Genomic DNA, 18,622 nt, shown 5'->3' with positions numbered 1-18,622 from the left:
GCAGTAACTTCATTTTTTCCTGGAAACAGAATTTTCCTCTCTAAATGGATTCCCTCTTCCTTTTGGGGCCGATACACATCTATGAAGCGTATCTTGCTTTCATTGCTTAAAAACTCGTGGATCAGCAGAAGTATGTGCAACAGTAGGTGTTAAGGGTTTCTCTGACAGCATGAGGCATTTGGATGGTACACTCCTAAGCTCATTTTAAAAGAAATGACCGGGCTTTTATTTTCACTGTTATACAGCCCAAATTTATCACAATTGGAATAAAACACTTAGCAAAAAAACCCATAAGCACCTCCTTGTCAAGAAACCATTATCTAAATAGCCTCCGAGATGTATCACAAGCACAAACCCACATTTTTCCTTCAGGAGATGCCTTTCAAAGCCAAGAGGTACAAAAGTCAGGATAAAATGCAGGTTCAAAAAAGATGACCCAAGGTCTACACACTATAATTCAGCATACATGAGCTCCAATCCAAAACATGGAAACACTGAGGAAATTTAAGGTAAACCACCCTAAAGAATGAAGTGACTGTGTAGGAGGTTGTGTCCCTTAAACCTACAAGTGGATGCTTTCATTTAAACATAAAGCAGTCATAACTCACATCATTGTAATTCTCCTTGGAGTATTTTATGTGCTTTATCACAGATGCATTGACTTAAAGCATTAGCAGATTTGGCTTATCTTTCCCCTATGTATTTGTGTATATATGGCCCTGCTCACGACAACTGATTGGGAAGCTGAGCTCAGATTTAACATGGCCATTTGCTCTATCGCTATAAATCTCTCACCCAAAAATAACTGCAGGAGGGGTGAGGAAAAGAGGAAAGTTCTGAGCACAGCCAGGGCTATATAAAAGTATCTCCTGAACTCCACTTTGAACTGCATTTTAGAAATACTTGAGGCACCTGAAGCTTTTTTTAAGTCCACACCAAGTCCCTCAGGTATTTCTGAACATGCCAGGTTACAGCCAGAGCGCTGTGCCATCTGGGTCCTCTTGGTAGGACAGAACCACCATTACAGGACAACAGAAGCCAAGACTGTTTAAGAAACAGCATTATAAAAGGCATTTTAAGAATCCGAGTTATAAAAGCTGTGGTTCTAGTCTAAAGAATGAGTCCATTAAAGAAAGTGTCACTAGATGCTTCCAAGTTTATTATGTGCTAGTAACTCTGGGCTGAATGTGCTCAATTTGTGAGTACAAAGACATTTTTCTTCTAACCGCCAATCTTAAAAACTCAAGCTGGGATCTAAGAGGTGGGGTGGGTTTTCCATTCTCATACCTCATTACCAGTAAACATCAATTAATATATACTTGATTATGTAGCTGTAACTGATCCTTACTATTCTATTTTTTAATCTTGAAACCCGTTCAAATACAAGAGCCAAAAACTGCAAACCAGGCTACGGAGTTTACACAGCGATGACCCAGCGCCTATACACCGTAACTCAGCATAGGTGAGCACAAATCCAAAACATCTGACTAAAGCCACAAATGTTGCAAAACTAATAACCCAGATAAACGGTGAAGATATCACAGTTTAGAGGCAAACCCTCCGCAGACGACTGCATGGGTTGTTACCGTCCTCTGAACCCCTGCCAGCATCTTTTCAAGGAAGGAGGTGCTCGGGGCTCCATGTATTATCCTAGACACAGTCACAAAAAGCCAGATAGGAAGGCTATTACCTCCCTATATTATCATATAGTATCTCTGTCATCACTTCCCTGGTGGCAAGCATACAGTATTGTGAATTTATATTTAACCTATGGCTTAAACGCTAGAAGGGCAGGAGTTTATCAAAATGGCTTTGAGCAACAATGTGTACTCCACCCACATATGCTACAAGCCACCAGACCGGCTTAGATGAACCCAACTTGGAGCTACCGCCTCTCCCTGGGATCAAGGCGGAAAGCAGTTTAAGTCAATAGCCATTCTGTAACGAAATGAGATTTTTAGAAGACTATCCTAAATTACAATTAGTTCACAATAATTAGCAAGGAACAACAACAACAAAAATAGCATTCATTCACTTAAAATGATTTTTAATGTTATAATGACTGGTACATAATTATACCAGAGAAGGGCTATTTAAAAGAAAGGAAAAAAGATAACTTCAAAAGAAGAGAATTCATTTGGTGTTTATTTGCTTCAGGGTTCTAATTACTCTGGAAACTAGCAACCCTCCTGATAGGATTACTGACACGAACGCAACTGCAGCTGCAAGGAACGCTGAGCGCATCAGTTTTTTAGCACCATTAAAACAGTCCTCTATAAATACCAGATGCATCTATCTATCTATTACTCTCCCTTCTCAGCACTTACTAGCCGAGCAGTCACACAGCATATCACAAAAATTAAATGTGTAGCTGTGGCAGAACTGGCGCAGTAGAGCAAGTAATTTGTATCAGGCTGTGTAAGAGTTTAAGTTTTATTATTAAGAATATGTCACAGATATACAGGCACCAGTTCATCTTTTTTCCCCTTATAGTTCAGATTTATACATTTATTAATAAAATCCAGATGGTCATTTCAACACCCCCATTTAGCAGAATAAGCTGGTCAAATCTGGTCAGAGTCGCTTGGACTTCATGTGGGAAAGCAGAGAGCCCTGGCAACTTTAATTGTTGCCGTCTAGCGGAGATTTATGATGCTATCCATCCTGGTCCTAGCTAATAAATCACATCTTCCACCAGTCTTCCGTGGACAAGTTGGATGGAAAAGGCTGGTAGGGTCTCATTAGTGCTCCCAAAAGTGGTGCAGAGGTAGGAAGGGAGCCATGAGGCTTGGCATTGCTTTCACTTTTGCTCACATGGATTCTCAGAGAATTGCTTTACCCGACGGTGTTTTGAAAACCATCAAGAGAAGGATTTTTCCTCAGGAACACAGGATGGAGGAGCTTCGAGCTGGCATTCAGTTCTGGTCCCACCACAGATCTCGCATGCTCTTCTCATCAGGGTCTGGCAGGTACAACAGCCATACAAAACAATAGCTAAAAGAGCTGGAAAATATCTTCAAATGTCAAGGTTTTGCATTCTGTCCATCCCCCTTGCTTTTCTAGCAAGCTTGTAGGAAAAATAAATGTTGCAGGGCAGTTAGGCATTTCTTAGGTCCAATCTGAACAGCATCAAGAAGAAAAAAGTAGAAATGTTCTCTAAAATAATACATTTATCAAAACACAGGGACATGCCAAACTGGCAGTTTGACCTCTAACGGTCATTGTGTGGCGACATCAGTGGAGAAATTAAAAATCTTACGTTATACACTTAATAACTGTATTATTGTAAGACTTGCAAGAGAGGCAGGGAGCCTGCACTTACAACTACACCGTAAGTGTCCTGATGCCTGGCAAGACAAATCAGACTGGGCACAAGTAGCACACCGGTGAAGAAAAGGTGAGTTCCGATATTTAATATCTTCATAAGTGATCTGGATGATGGGATCAAGTGTACCCTGATGGAGTTTGCTCATGATACCAAAGTGAGTGGGGAAGTGGACACTTCAGAAGGGAGAGCCACCCTGCAGGAAGACCTGGATAGGCTGGAAGAGTGGGCTAACAAAAACCTTAGGAAGTTCAACAAGGACAAGAGTAAGGTCTTGAGCCTGTGAAAATATAATCCAGGACTGCAGCACAGTCTGGGATGTACCTGGCTGGGGAGCAGCTCTGTGGAAAGGGACCCATGGGTGCTGGTAGGTGGCAACCTTAATGTGCACAAACAGTGTGCTGCTGCGGCAAAGAAAGCCGACAGGATGCTGGGCTTTATCAACAAGGGCATCACCAGCAGAGACAAAGTTGTCATTATCCCACTCTACTCAGTGCTTGTCAAGCTACACCTGGAATACTGCTCAGTTTTGGTCCCTGCTGTACAAAAATGATGTGGACAGGCTGGAGAGGGTCCAGAAAAGGGCCACGAAGATGGTCAAGGACTGGGATGCCTGCCATATGAGGAAGGGCTGAGAGAACTCAGCCTTGAGAAAAGGCGGCTTAGGGGGAGACCTTATCACCATGTTCCAGTTTTTAAAGGGTGTCTACAAAGAAGATGAAGACTCCCTTTTTACAAGGAGTCACATGGAAAAGATGAGGGATAACGGGTCCTACTGCGGAGATGCTAACTAGACATAAGAGCAAAATTTTTCAGAATGAGAACCATCAGCCATTGGAATCATCTCCCCAGGGAAGTGGTGGATTCCCCACCATTGGACACTTTTAAGGTTTAGCTGGACAGGGTGCTGGGCCATCCTGTCTAGACCACACTTTTGCCAAGAAAGGTTGGATGAGATGATCCCTGAGGTCCCTTCCAACCTTGTATGGTCTATGATCTTTGCTGTCATCATTGGGCAGCTCTGGAATGTATACAAAAATATTGTTTGTCTAATTCATGTGAAAACATATTTACCTATCAGTAATGAAAACATTCCCCTACTCCTCATGCCAAGTGCATTCCCAACATAACACGAAAAGAAAGTCTGTGTGCTAGAGCATAATGTACGGTACAGTGATCCAAGTTTAAATTACCTGGCTCAAGAAAAGGTGCTACGGTAGCAGAGCACAAAGCTTTTCCTCACACAGGTAGGCTCCTCCGAGCTCCCTGGCTGGATTATGTTTCTCCACAACACACTGCAGAAGGCAGTGCAGACGTACCCAAAGACAAGGCGAACACAGCGGATGCAGAGACACCAGGAAACAGCGAGACATTGGTCAGCAAGACAGCAAGCAGTCAGCACATTTCAGAGCTCAAATGCTCGCAGACTTGCAGCCAGCAAGGTGTACAGTCATCAGGTAGGATCTGAAGGAGACCATAGGGCGACTTTGTGGTAGCTCTCAGGGAGCATTTCCCAAGGAATAGCGGAGGTGATACCATAGACATGGGTGATGGGAGGTGGAATTGCAGCAATGGGGAATGACCTTGCTAGCCCATAAAAGCTGCCAGGGAGGGAGGGAACCTAAGAAGGGCTGGAACGAAAGAGAAGCAGCTTAGATTTCATATGCACACAAGAGCCAGGCCTGAAAAGCATTCCTGATTACCTTGTGAGGGGCAGTTTCCCAAAGACTGCAGAAGCTCGCCTTGCTTCTGCTTGCAGGCATCACAGAGGCAGGTTCACAAAGACAGTAATGCTGGCCTGGAAATACCTGAAGTCTTCACTTATTTTTGTTGCATATGTAGCAGGAGGAAAAGACTGTATCATATCTTTGTTAATGACCTCCTTAATGAAAACAGAATGAGACAGTACTGCAAGCCCTAATTGCTGGCTAATGCTTAAAACAGCAAATAGTACCTATTTCTTGAGCAATCCGTTACATTAAGCACCACGCTTACTTCTTCCTCACATTTCTGAGATGATGTTCAGCTTTCAAAGGGTAAGAAAGGGAATGAGAATGCTGCCTGCAGTCTCATAATAGCTTCAGTGGTGAAAAAGACACAGCTTCATGATTTCCAAAGTTGCTATTTTTGTACATGCTTGAAGAAAGCACAGTTTAACAAAACTTCACAATCAGCGATCCTCACAAAATGTTTGGCATGTATTTGCCAGTTTTTTACTAAGCTAATTCATTTATTTTAAAAGCAGCTTAGCAGAGATAACCACTTAGATTTATATTTGCATTCTTCTGTATGATATTCTTCAGTAGAAATGAAATACTTTGGAGATAAAAACAATCATATTGTTTCATTAGCCTGAAATATTTCAGATAGAGACAGCAATAAAAATAGATAGCTTTTAGATATGAGCACAGCAGAAAAACTGTTTCATAGTGAGAGTTCAGAATGACTCCAGCAAATAACCTACTCTTCTAACAGAAAAAGTCCAAGTGAGGTCAGGTCAGCCCGGACCGACTCATTCAACTGATGAAGGTCTTATAGCTCTTTGAGCTCTGTGTGTTCTGCATCCTAATACACCAAGTTTCAGCGCTTCCCAGTGCTTGCTTTATCTCATAGGGAAAAGCAAACACAGGGGTAAATGTTTCCATAAACTTGAAAGACAGAGCCAACCTTATGATCTACATACATTATTTTCCCTGAAGGCAAGTCAAGTAGGATGCCATTCACGTGTAGATGTCTCAGTGTTCTTCCTCCTTCAGACTCCTGATGAGACATCACTCCTGACAGGAAACGTTTATGAATGTCCCTTTCTCCAAGTCATCACAAGATTTAAGGAAGTTTGTGGAAGTCAGTGTGAGCCCCAAATCAGATTTTAATCAATGCTTGACTGACCTCCTAATGCATTCATTTCATTGCAGAAAAGCTAAAACAGGCATTCTAGAACCAAAGCACTATCACATAAAGCAAGCAAGAAAACTCCAGACAAAATACTTATTTCCTTTTCATCCTGGAAAGTTACTAAGACTTCACTAGAATATTACACCACAACCTGGTAAAGCTTTTCAGTATGACCAGCACAGTACCCTGTGGCAGTCTATAATTCCGGCTTGTTGGTATTAACAAACAGGAGACAACTTAGAACTGAAAAAAGAACTAAAACAAAATAAATGATACACTGAACTTCAACAGCCTTTCAGATTCGAATGTTATTGGTGTGTATCACTGAGATTTAATTTTTAAACTTCTGAGGTACATCAGAAGTTATTTTGGGAACTTAAGCTATGAGGCACAGGCTGACATTTTGAGGTATCATCGGAAAGATTACAATGAAATGTTAAAGAGAAGAACTATTCCCTCTAGGCCAACTGAAACAGGAATGGTGCATTCTCATCTCTCCAAGTCCACCACAAGCCCTAAATTGTACAACAGCACACTTCAATTATTCCCCTGCTTTCACTGTGCTAAAAATAAGACTGACATCATAAGCCAATTTTAACTAATATTATAAAGCTAAGTGCATGCCAATGTCAGTAAATGAAACGTAAAATTAATTGTGCTGCAGAAGAAAAAAGCCTTGTGAAAGAATTCACTGTAGTAGTAAACGGTGAGCACTTTGTATGCCCTCAAGCTTCACTGAAGTCATTACTACTTAGATGTCATGAAGGCTAGTTTCACAAAGTCTTTTTCAACATGATGTTCATAATTTATTATCAGAAAGACACAAAAAGACAGCTAGCCAAACCCCGGGACTCACCGGGAGTTAGCTTCTCATGATTTCAAGGGGCAGTATTTGGCCTCAGACTTGCAGACGGAAGGATGTTTATAACTGAAGTTTTGACAGAACACAACATTGTCTACTCTAGAGAGACAAAAGGTATCATTTTCTGAAATAAATACAAATGTCATGTTCTCAAAATGGGCCATCATTAACCTAGAGAGCTGAAACCTGAACATGAAAGTAAACAGATCAGAGGAACTTTTGATAACTGGCACTCAGCATATCGGCTTTCTACACAGTCTCAAATCACTACTGCTCACTTCCCTGGCCGAACAAGATTTGACTGCTGATAGCAATATACTCCCAGGGCAACTATGGATGGGTCAACTGACTCCTGTATGTTACCTTCATGCTTTAATTACAATTTCAGGTAGAGTAAGTCTCTTCTGGTGGTGATTGCATTAAGAAACAGGAGGCAGGCAGGTAAGGTATGCAGGACGGCACAGCGAGGGAGCAAAAATACTAACTTGCAAAACCTTTTTTTTTTTTCAAAAAAAACCACACACACACCCCCCAAAAAAACCCAAAAAACCAAACCAAACCAAAACAAAAAAGCAAAAAACCTAATAACTTGTAAAACCAAGAGAAAACCAAGATGATGTTGAAATCCATAGGAGAGACCAGATCCTTTTAGACCTCTTCCTCTCTTAAAAAGTCACTTTTTTCTCACAACTGCAGTTTTAAGTGGTTAATCAAGCAATAAGGGAGAATTGAATTCGATGCACAACAGTTTTAGGACCAGAAGCTGAAAGTGCAGCGATAACTTGTTCCATGCTTCCCGAGGGTGTGCAAAATGCAGGTCTGAGTGAGTCACCGGACAGGCAGGGGAGTTCTGGGACACAAATGGCCAATTTAACAAGCATACTAATGTCCACTGAAGGGAATGACAATTAGAAGTGCAAGCTGTGTCTTAGGGGTGAGATGAAGACACAATGAGGAGATGCAGCTGTTTGGAAGGAAATGTGTTGAGCTGGGATCACTTTGTATCTTTTATCTGTGCTCTACCACAGAGATCCTGACTCTGCTACAAAAATATTGACCATACTTTTGTTGAAGATGGTTTCAAACCGATCTAGGTATCACATGAATACATTCTTATGTATAAAACATGGCCTTTGAACTCCCTGTGTCTTGGTCCTATACTGTAGAGGGGATTTTTGCCTACTACACAGGGATGAACACTATGAAGTGTTAGCAAAATGCTGTGACTAGCTGGTGCTGGAGAACGAAGAAGCATTAACAATCAGCCTTGTTCCCAACGCTGCTCTTGATCAAAAGAGGTTACACTAAACATCTATAACTATAGCAGAGTTATAATTAGTAAGTGTAATAATAATAATTTTCAGAACATCTGTGGCCTTGCTAAGACCACCAGTTTGTCAAATGCTTAAGACAGCCAGTAACGTTGCTCTGTAAGCTTGTAGCCTGTGGTGCTTACATGCCAAGGTTTTTGCATATGTGCTCACGTTTGAAGAACTGGTTCCCAACACTGTGGCCACAGAACTCCATCACCATACATAATTTAACATGGCCACGTGAAATTTAGTTTAATATGCAAAGCAAAGATCACATGAAGTGATAAACCTTTAATGTCAGCGGAGTTGAAGGTGACACACTACCATAAACCAAAAACACATAAAGCAGTATTTGTTCTTCCTGTCATCCTCTGCTAGACGACTTGATAACAAAATGACACACATGTATTTCCAGACTTAATCTGGATGCACAACAAAGCCTAAAACTTAAACTAACAGGCCTCAAGGATCTGGATCCAAGAATAGACTGTGCCAAGAGAAAACAGTGAAATCTGATGATTACACTTTTCAAAAGAATGATCCCTCAAATGTGTCATGCCAAGATTATAAATGTAACTGAATATCCACAGAACCTACAGGCAAAATTTAAAATAGAAACCAGCCTTTAAATACAAGAATTTCAACCTGAGCCAAAGCTGAGTGTATTTTTCTTTAAAAACAACTTTTGCTAGTTGCTTATTTTCAGTGTATTAGTCATTAATATTGACACTGACCAGTAGCTTCTTCTTGCTTACACCCAATTTAAAAGAAATAATAATAATAATAATAATAATAATTAAAAAGTCTTATACCTACCGGAAAACCAACTTTCTTTCCCTACCAATTTTGACCTTTTCTGTTTGGAAGACATTGATTTTTTTTTTTTACCGCCTGTTTCTAATGGAGCTTGAAATTAACACGGCTTTTTGTTTACCTCCTAATTTGTGCACCACCATCATCAGCGCTGTCAGCACAGCTCTGGGAATAGGGCTTGTTTACTGCTTCTGCATAACCAGCAGAAGGAGCATAGGAGCAGAAAATAGGTTTGGTTTAGAGTTTTGTCTTTATTTATTTTTTTTGACCAGGTCCTTTCATAAGTTATATATTAATGACTTGAGAGATAATGTGGCCCATTTTGTCAATATTTCTTAAATGGAACATAGAAAGACTTGAGCTAGCTCGGGGATATGTTGAATTCCTCTGGCACATATATCATAAAAAGTTGGTGGTATTGTTGTGCCAGTCCGAAGCATCTGTCAGCCATACGCACAGTGGGAGTTTCAGTGAGACCTTGCACCACCTGGAATAGCAGCTACAGAAGTCCCACAGCAACTCATTCTCCAAAGAAGTCCCACAGCAACTCATTCTCCAAGGAGCTGCTTTGTCCTAATCTCTGCATTAAGACAGGCTCCAATATCAGAGCCCCTGAAGTGGTGCAGGAACAACGTGATCTCCTCTTCACAGAGATGGATCAAATACTCAGGACCAGTATGCAGGCTTGTATTCTTGAAGACGTGCAGCCTTACCATCTCTGTAAGAATAAGCTTATTTATCTTGGTCACTGCTGAAGTGCATGGGCCAGGGTCTGGTGACACATAAATCAATTTGAGTAAGTTACCATCCCATTATCCTGTCCATCAGCAGCTGTATGGATGCTACATTATATGTCCAATTAGTATTATAATAGGTCATTGTATAGCTGACATTTGTGATACACTATCAAACCATTAATATTGCCAACTAAAAATAACTCCATCCATTTTCCATATAAATTATATGGACTATAAATTCTACGTACTGATGTTGTTTCAGTGAAAAGGGATGGACTACATGATCTGTGAAACCTGGTTCATCTGTTTTCCATTACTATTCGACCTAGATTTTTTCCCTAAGAACCTTTCTGATCCAAGGCAAGAGAGAACAATTCTATTCCCAAACATCCCCATGCTGTGACACCATCCACTCTTGTACGAATGCTGGCATAATCTGTACAAGTAAGAAAACTATTCATTTATAAAAATATTCTAAACAGTTGCTTTATTTTGTTTTTCAAACCAGATCCACCTCTAAAGTATTATACCCACAAAAACATACAAGTCTGACCACCTGCCTCAGGAACGTGTTTCTTGTTGCTCCTGTCAGAAACATACCCTTTTCCCCAAATACAGTACAACTTCCTACTTTGCTCCCCAGTTTCCTCCTGCTTATCATATACCATTTGATTACTCAAAATTTAGCACTGTGTTTATTCAATGCCTTTGATGATGTGCAACATATCTAATCATTAGGTATTCCTTAATAAAAATCCGATTTCATTCCTTGTGAAGGATCAAGAGCTGTGTTTTAAATACAGCAATGCGGTATGCTGAAAACCATGCCTTACTTGCTCTGTCAACTGTGCTTCTATGTTAAAAAAGTACCTTTTAGTAAACTCAAACATACAGCCTATTCCAGTTGTTTCTTTTTCTGTACTCTCTCCACTCCCCAGATGACAGTCTTGTTGATTTCTGATTGTATCTTCATGCCTAAAGCCTTTTTCCCCTACAGAAGGTCATTAAATTTCAGAGGGGTTTTTTTCTGCATGATGCTACCAAAATTAGTTTGTCTCTCAGCACCGCCCTGTTAGCATCCCAGAGACTAAACAATTTTGCTTCCTCTGGAGACAGAAACTCAGAAAGGTCATCTCTTGACCCAACCAGACTGTGCATATGCACTTTGTATCCCCTAGCTTGTCTATGGGCTCTGTATAAATCATTATCAAGCAGTTGAAAGATGAAAGCTAATCTGATTCTTAATACACATCTGGGGAAAAAACTCAACAAAAGCAACACCAGAAACCAAAACATCACAACAAAACAAAGCCTGGGGACTTACTTATTCTTCAGCTGAAAAAAACCTGTAAGGTATGAGCAAAAAAGAAACCTTAAAAAATGCAACTCCGGGCCTCCTAAATTGACCCTAGGAGGAAGCATCAAATCCAAGGAGGAGGAGAGGTTGACTAGCCTTGGAAAGCGAGTCACTTGGCCTTTTGAGGAGAGTGGATGCCCTGGTGGCAGGTTTGTGATGGGGAGACTTCTCCATTAGTGGGCATGTTAGAAAAGCATATTCATTTCCTAAGCCATCCAATCTGATTTCAATCATCTGTTTACTTCTGGCCTCAGCTACATGGAAGAAATAACAACAGAGACTGCTAGGAGTCTCCTGAGCAATCCAGACTCAGTGGATTTTCTCAAAAATGGTTTAAATAAAAGATACTTGGACCACACCACAAGCACAGTAGGTCAATTTGGGACCTAACGGTGTCTCAGAAGAGAAATTTGCCTGCAGAACGTTAGAACAGGATTCTGTCCTCTTCCCCTGTAATCATATAGCGGGAACCATTAATAGTAAACATTTGTCGTCTCTTTGCAAATAAAATAGAAGGACATCTCCTATTCTAACAACTCTGTGGTTAATACAGATGCCTGGAGCGATGGGATGTGGTGCTCTTCATTGTCATTGTTGTAGCATTGTACATCTGGTTAACCAGCTCATTCAGGCCACTGCCAAAGGCTGAATGTTAGTCTAAATGGACTATGGTCTGATTGGGAAAACCAATCTCACATGTAGCTTATCCCTGAAGTTCAAAAGCAGATCTCAAAGCAGATTCCTGGTCTTATGCTCATAGGATTCAGATTAAGTTAGAAGTATGCTGGAAGGACTTCCATAAGCATTTAGTAAAGGTTTACTAAACTAAGTTGGTTTGCAACAGCATGTGAGTATCTACAAAATCAAAAGTTCTCAAAGGCATAATCTTAAAATAATGAAAATTATTCAAGTTTGTATTCTTATCCACTGCTCTTAGAATAATTGTCTTATAAACAGATTCATGCATTTGTCTGTTTTCATTTCAATTTTTGTCAAAGACTGATGTACCAGAATGTTAATGTTATATAATTATATATTCTGTAAATTAAAGCAGCATGGCGTACTGGTTGGGAATAGCACATTTCACACTTCATTACTTCTGCTGCAACTCAACCAATGTTAAGTTCTGAATCTTCTGCTTCCAGTAGTCAGGGTTTCTTCAGTTGTTACTTTTTTTAAAAAGTATTTCTGTTCCACAGTTCTTTGCTGCTTATCCACAAGCTATACTGTCCTCAGCAACGGACACGTGGATGGCAAAGATGGAAGTCTGATGATTTCCTCTAGCAACAAACAGAGAAAACAATGGAAGTGAATGGTAGGTTTAGGAAATGTATATGTGTATCACAACGTATCATAGCAGAGGGGACAGAACTGCCACCAGTGGTGCAAAGTTCAGACTACCATGGAAATGTTACAGCAAATGGACCCAAGAGCCCGACTATTGTATTTTTAAACCACAGCGTGTGTCCCAAATTCACCAGTTAACATAAATACCATGTTGCGAGATTTCTAGCAGGTCACGAAACTGTAAGGTGAATTTTTAAATACAGAAGATGATTCAAACTGATCTGCAGAAACATACACAAAGAGTATGCTTGGTAACTTAAGAGTCCTGAAATACTAATAACAACTACCTCCAACTCTGACACCTCCGAAAAATGTAATTTCTACTGGCCCTTCAAACACACAATAACCACCCAGGAATGTGCATTTTTGCTAACACAGCTATAAAAAGATTAAACCAAGATGCCACTGAAATCCACACCTTTCTTTACCTCTTAGCACATTTCTATGTTCATCTGGAGACAGTTTTGATACTAGCAGTGAGAAAAGGAGAGAGTAACTTTGATTTATTTTGATTTGTCCTCCAGAAGGAAGTCACAGTGCATTATAAACTTTTCATTTGTCTCACAAAAGCCAGATTTGCTGAGTGCAAATCAGTAATGTTGTCAGAGTGGCTGAGGTATTCACCTGTAAACGTGTTTAGAGTTGTGGGTCACCTTTAAAAGACAAAAATATTTGGATTTATTCACATGGGTTTGAAAATTTATGAATGATGGAACTGTAAGACACCACGTCTAACCATATCACAAATGGGACCGTTGGTACGTTGCAATGCAAAGCTTAAAGCTGCACATATGGATTTTCCAAGCAGCAGGAGTGCCCTACGCTCCCACCAGTCACACCCTGCAGCCTGTGAGCTTCTATTACGTGTCACAGCAGAAGCACCCTCTCAGATGTGAAACCTGCCCTCATCCAGATCACAGACAGCTCAGCACAGAGTCTTTGGTTTTGGTTTGGCTTCTAACTATCAAGCACAGACAGCTCAGCACAGAGTCTTTGGTTTTGGTTTGGCTTCTAACTATCAAGCAGATAGTATGTAACAACATCTGCTGCTTTCAAAGTCACATGTGACATGCAGGGACAGCATTAGCAGGCTGACCATAAGGTCCTTCTCTGTGAGGTTCTGTGAAGCACTCTTTTTCACTTTACATTTTAAGTCATTCTGAAGTAGGACCCCTTACTGAAGCTGAAGGTTACACTATGCTAACAACACAACAATTACCCAGGGATGCAGTTAAACACTTTTTCCCATATTTCAAAGCAGATGAACTCTTTTTCAATGGAATAAACAAAAAAACCTGCCATCACTGCAATGCCACAGCAGCTTCTATTTAAGTAACTCCTATCATCTCCTTGTGCTTACAAGCACTATGAAATACCGAGACTCACAATACCATCAGATTTTATATATGGACTACCAAGGCAAATAAGGGTTAAGTTTCCAGTATGGTATGGCCCAGGAAGCCCAGAGCAGAAATAGAGCCAAGATGTCCTGAATGGCAGTCCTACACTGTAACCCCAAGCACATCCTTCCATAAAGGTACTTTATTTCAAGATGCACATTTTTCTTTCCAACTTGGCAGTTTGGCTTCTTTTTGAGACCTTTAATTATAGCTCAAATTATGTCCAATTTATTTTTCCATGTCTGTTTTTTTTCCTGTCTAGGGCTCCACTGTGTTTTCCTCTCTCCAGAAACACTAAATGCTTTAAAATCTCTTTTGTTGTTAGCAAGCAGGAAAAGAGGAGAATTTCTTGAGAATGTGTTTCTCTCCACTGAGAAAACAAAACAGATGTTGTGCTCTCCTCGGGGAGAAGGAGGGGGAGGAGAACATCAATTCATCCCACTCCTACCAGTGTGATGCCAGCAATAGATGCCCAGAGCCTGGGGAGGGATCACAGGTCAGCAGGAGAGCACCTGAAGAGCACCACAAGGGAATTCCAGCCACTCCAGCCAGTAAGTCAGCTTCACTGGGGGCCCAGCTTAAATGCCTCAGTGTTAACACACATAGCATGGGGAATAAACAAGAGGAGTTAGGGACATGCGGATGCCAGCAGGGCTATGACCTTACTGGCATCATGAAGATGTGGTGGGATGGCTCTTATGAGTGTTGGAATGGAAGGATACAGGCTCTTTAGGAAGGACAGGCAGGGGACACGAGGAGGGCGTGTAACCCTCTCTGTTAATGACCAGCTGGAGTGCATGGAGCTCTGCATGAGGACAGGTGACATTACAGTGGGGACCTGCTACAGGCCACCCAACCAGGAAGACAATGCAGAGGAGGCCTTCTGTGGGCAGATAGGGCAGCCTCATGTTCACAAGCCCCTGGTCCTCATGGGGGACTGCAGTCACCCCGATATCTGTTGGAAGGACAACACAGCAGGGCATAAGCAATCCAGGAGGTTCCTGGAATACATTAACGATAAAGTCCTTCTCCAAGTGATAGAGGAGACAATGAGGAGAGGTGCCATGCTGGATCTTGTTCCCACCAACAAGGAGGGGCTGCTGGGGAATGTGAAGCTCAAGGGCAGACTTGGCTGCAGTGACCATGACATGGTGGAGTTCAAGACCCTTAGGGCAGTGAGGAGGGCTTACAGCAAGATCACTGCCCTGCACTTCAGGAGAGCAGACTTTGGCCTCTTCACGTATCTGCTTGGTAGAGAACCATGGGATAAAGCCCTGCAGGGAAGAGGGGCCCAAGATGGCCACAGACATCAAGGGCAACAAGAAAAGCTTCTACATGTGCACTGGTGATAAAAGGAAGACTAGGGAAAATGTGGGCCTTCTCTGGAAGGAAACAGGAGACCTGGTTACCTGGGATATAGAGAAACCTGAGGTACTCAATGACTTTTTTGCCTCAGTCTTCACCAGCAAGTGCTCCAGCCACACCACCCAAGCCACAGAAGGCAAAGACAGGGACTTGGAGAATGAAGAACTGCCCGCTGTAGGAGAAGATCAGGTTTGAGATGATCTAAAGAACCTGAAGGTGCACAAGTCCATGGGATCTGATGAGATGGGTCCTGAGGGAACTGGTGGATGAAGTGGCTAAGCCACTGTCCATCATATTTGAGAAGTTGTGGTAGTCTGGTCAAGTTCCCCCTGACTGGGAAGGGGGAAGCATAACCCCCATTTTTAAAAAGGGAAGAAAGGAAGACTTGGGGAACTACAGGCCAGTCAGTCTCATCTCCATGCCCAGCAAGACCATGGAGCAGATTCTCCTGGAAACTATGCTATGGCACATGGGAAATAAGGAGGTGATTGGTGACACTAAGGGTACATTGTGCTTGACAAATCTGATGGCCTTCCATGATGGGGTTACAGCGCTGGTGGATAAGGGAAGAGCAACTGACATCATCTACCTGGACTTGCACAAAGCGCTTGACACGGTCCCACACGACATCCTTGTCTCTAAATTGGAGAGACATGGATTTGATGGGTGGACCATTCAGTGGTTAAGGAACTGGCTGGATGGCTGCACTCAAAGAGTTGCAGTCAGCCTACAACAAACCTGGAGAGGGACTTTTTACAAGGGCATGTAGTGATAGGACAAGGGGGAATGGCTTTAGGCTGAAAGGGAGTAGATTTAGATTAGATATTAGGAAGAAATTCTTCACTGTCAGGGTGGTGAAGCGCTGGCATAGGTTGCCCACAGTAGCTGTGGGTGTCCCGTCCCTGGCAGTGCTCAAGGCCAGGCTGGATGGGGCTTTGAGCAACCTGGTCTGGTGGAAGGTGTCCCTGCCCCTGGCACGAGGGGTGGAATCAGATGATCTTTAATGTCCCCTCCAACCCAAACCATTCTATGATTCACAGCAGGTGTGAGCAAAGGCTGCTTTGTATGTGGAGAGGAAAAGAACAGCATTAAAGCAGCACCAATGGCAAATCCATTTGGTTTTTGAGCAAGAAAGAGAAGTTCATCCACCTAAAGAAAAGAAAGGATATGGGAAAAGCAGTAGGGAAAATAACACCCTGCTTCGCATTGGCAAGAGGAGTAAGGGCTACTGCCAACTTTCCCAATATTAATCTAGCATTTCCCTTAAAGCAACAGATCCACAAACTAGGGAGTGGCATGAAAACGTCTGCTTTGGTTTTTTAAAAGGTTTAATGCTTCAGCCTGAAACCACGAATAGTCTAAACACTCATATTCCCAAAACATCCAGGGCAAAATATGGGTTCCTTTAAACCTCATTATTTCTGAAGGGGGTCACACTGGACTTTTTAATACTTTAGGCTGACATTACTGGGTAACTTTCACAACCTGAAAGATTTCCTAAGCCCTTCACTGCGACTTCAAAAGACAATTTTAAAAAATCCAGAGCATAATAAGAAACAATTACTGAAATATAATTTCACCTTTTGAAACACTTCCTTTGTGTACATGTGAATACACAGTTAATAAATAATCACATTCGTCTTAACAGCAGTAAATCGTAGACAACTCGGAGTCACTGTATAAGTATTTGCAGAAAACAGCCCATTGCATATGGCAATAATTACGCAGAAACTGGCACAGTTAGTTCCAACCATTGATTTGATACTGGCCTCACTTAAGATGAAACAGTCACACTCAGTCTGTATCACACAGGGAAAGAAAGGTCAGAGCAGCTTCCTCCATCCCTGTGAAGACTGGTCTACTAACATAAAGAAAAGAAAAATGGTTTCCTTTGGAGTTTTATGGAGTTTTATTTTTTGTACTCTCACAGATCAAAAAGTATCTTTTCCTGCGTGAACTAAGTCATGTTTGCATAAATGTCAGCTCACTTTTAAGGACAGCCTTGCACTACAGGCAGCCAGTCTTATCTGCAGAGCTTAATTTAAAAAACAGGGGACATCAAATGAGCTGGTCCCAACGCTGCTTCCAAGATAAAATTTAAGAAGGGACAGGTGTTCACAGGCATCATTTATACTCAAACGCAGGCCCAGATGTATCCCTAGAATCTCCAAACTCCTTCTGTCACCCTCTCCTGGCATCTTCTTTCTTTTATGTGGGAATAACGCTACAGCAAACAAACCCCTGTCCACTTGGGAACGAAGTGCTATGGTATTTAGGTACAATTTTACTTGTTTAATTCACCTGTTTAATTTTGATAGATGCATTTTGACAAGTTCTCAGTGAGCAAAACTGGCTGTTCACACAGGGGGTCAGGGGTGCTGGAGAACAGGCAAGATTGCTGTACACCCACATTTATAAAGAGGCAACAGGCAAACGCTGCTCAGAATTGCTGAGAAGCGTTACCATATTGCATCATGAAACATCATAGCTGTATAAATGTGTGATATCACCACTAAGTGCAGCAGGGAATCAGTGGAGTCCAGCACCAGAGGCACAGGAGGAGAAAACCAAGCCAAAGTTACAGCAGCAGGCCTCTTCAGAGACACATGCTCCCAGGGACAGTATGCCTTGGAGATGACACCACAGGATGGTAATCCAGCAGATTGTATACTGATGCACAACAGAGTGCTGACTTCTGTTCTTTGGGTTAATTATGGCAGAGCTGCACTGGAACAACTCAGGCAGGGCACGGTTATATCTGCACAAACTTTTTACCGCAAATAATGGTGTCAGAGTATTGCAAACAAACCCCTCCTCCTCTGAGGACTGGGAAAAATTAAAAGATAATTCTCTTTGTTTTGAGTTGCTTTTGGCTGAGCAGTGAGGCCAGCCAGAGTCTGGAAGTGGAAATGTTGCCCTGAATAACTACCAGCAATATTCTAAGAATCCAATTCAGTTTTTCATAGGAACACTATTCTAAAGCAATGGAAAATTAAAATCCTGATCGTTTTCATTTTGTGCAATCAGCTTCTAACTGCAAATAGCCATTGTGGCCCCAGTGGCACCTTTCTGACCCAGTGTGTGCTGTGTCAGTACTGCTGCTCTGCAGTGGCCAGGAGGGCACTGGCTCAGTCTCCTTATGTCAGTGGCAGGCCATGAAATCTCAGGGAAGCAGGCAACTTAATCAGATCCTATTGACATATGCTTG

At 41.8% G+C, this 18,622-nt stretch overlaps 1 protein-coding gene across 5 annotated transcripts in view; it reads right to left on the bottom strand.

The window, feature by feature from the left end:
• SAMD12 (sterile alpha motif domain containing 12) overlaps positions 1-18,622 on the bottom strand; it is a 178,758-nt gene that overhangs the window by 50,097 nt on the left and 110,039 nt on the right. Inside the window, exon 6 of one of the 5 annotated variants that reach the window (XM_056331782.1) lies at positions 2,375-2,962. The exons of 2 other annotated variants lie outside the window; for them this stretch is intronic. In XM_056331782.1, coding sequence (XP_056187757.1) covers positions 2,916-2,962 — 47 coding nt within the window. In that variant the 3' untranslated portion in view covers positions 2,375-2,915. Of the gene's footprint in view, positions 1-2,374; positions 2,963-10,335; positions 12,583-18,622 lie in introns of those variants that run through there. 2 more of the 5 variants (XM_056331784.1, XM_056331781.1) reach the window with 2 other exon arrangements.

This window comes from Falco biarmicus, chromosome 3 (assembly GCF_023638135.1).
Source record: "Falco biarmicus isolate bFalBia1 chromosome 3, bFalBia1.pri, whole genome shotgun sequence".
NCBI classification, from domain to species: Eukaryota; Metazoa; Chordata; class Aves; order Falconiformes; family Falconidae; genus Falco; species Falco biarmicus.
Note: the sequence above shows the minus strand (reverse complement) of the source record. Positions and strands in the feature narration are given on the sequence as shown.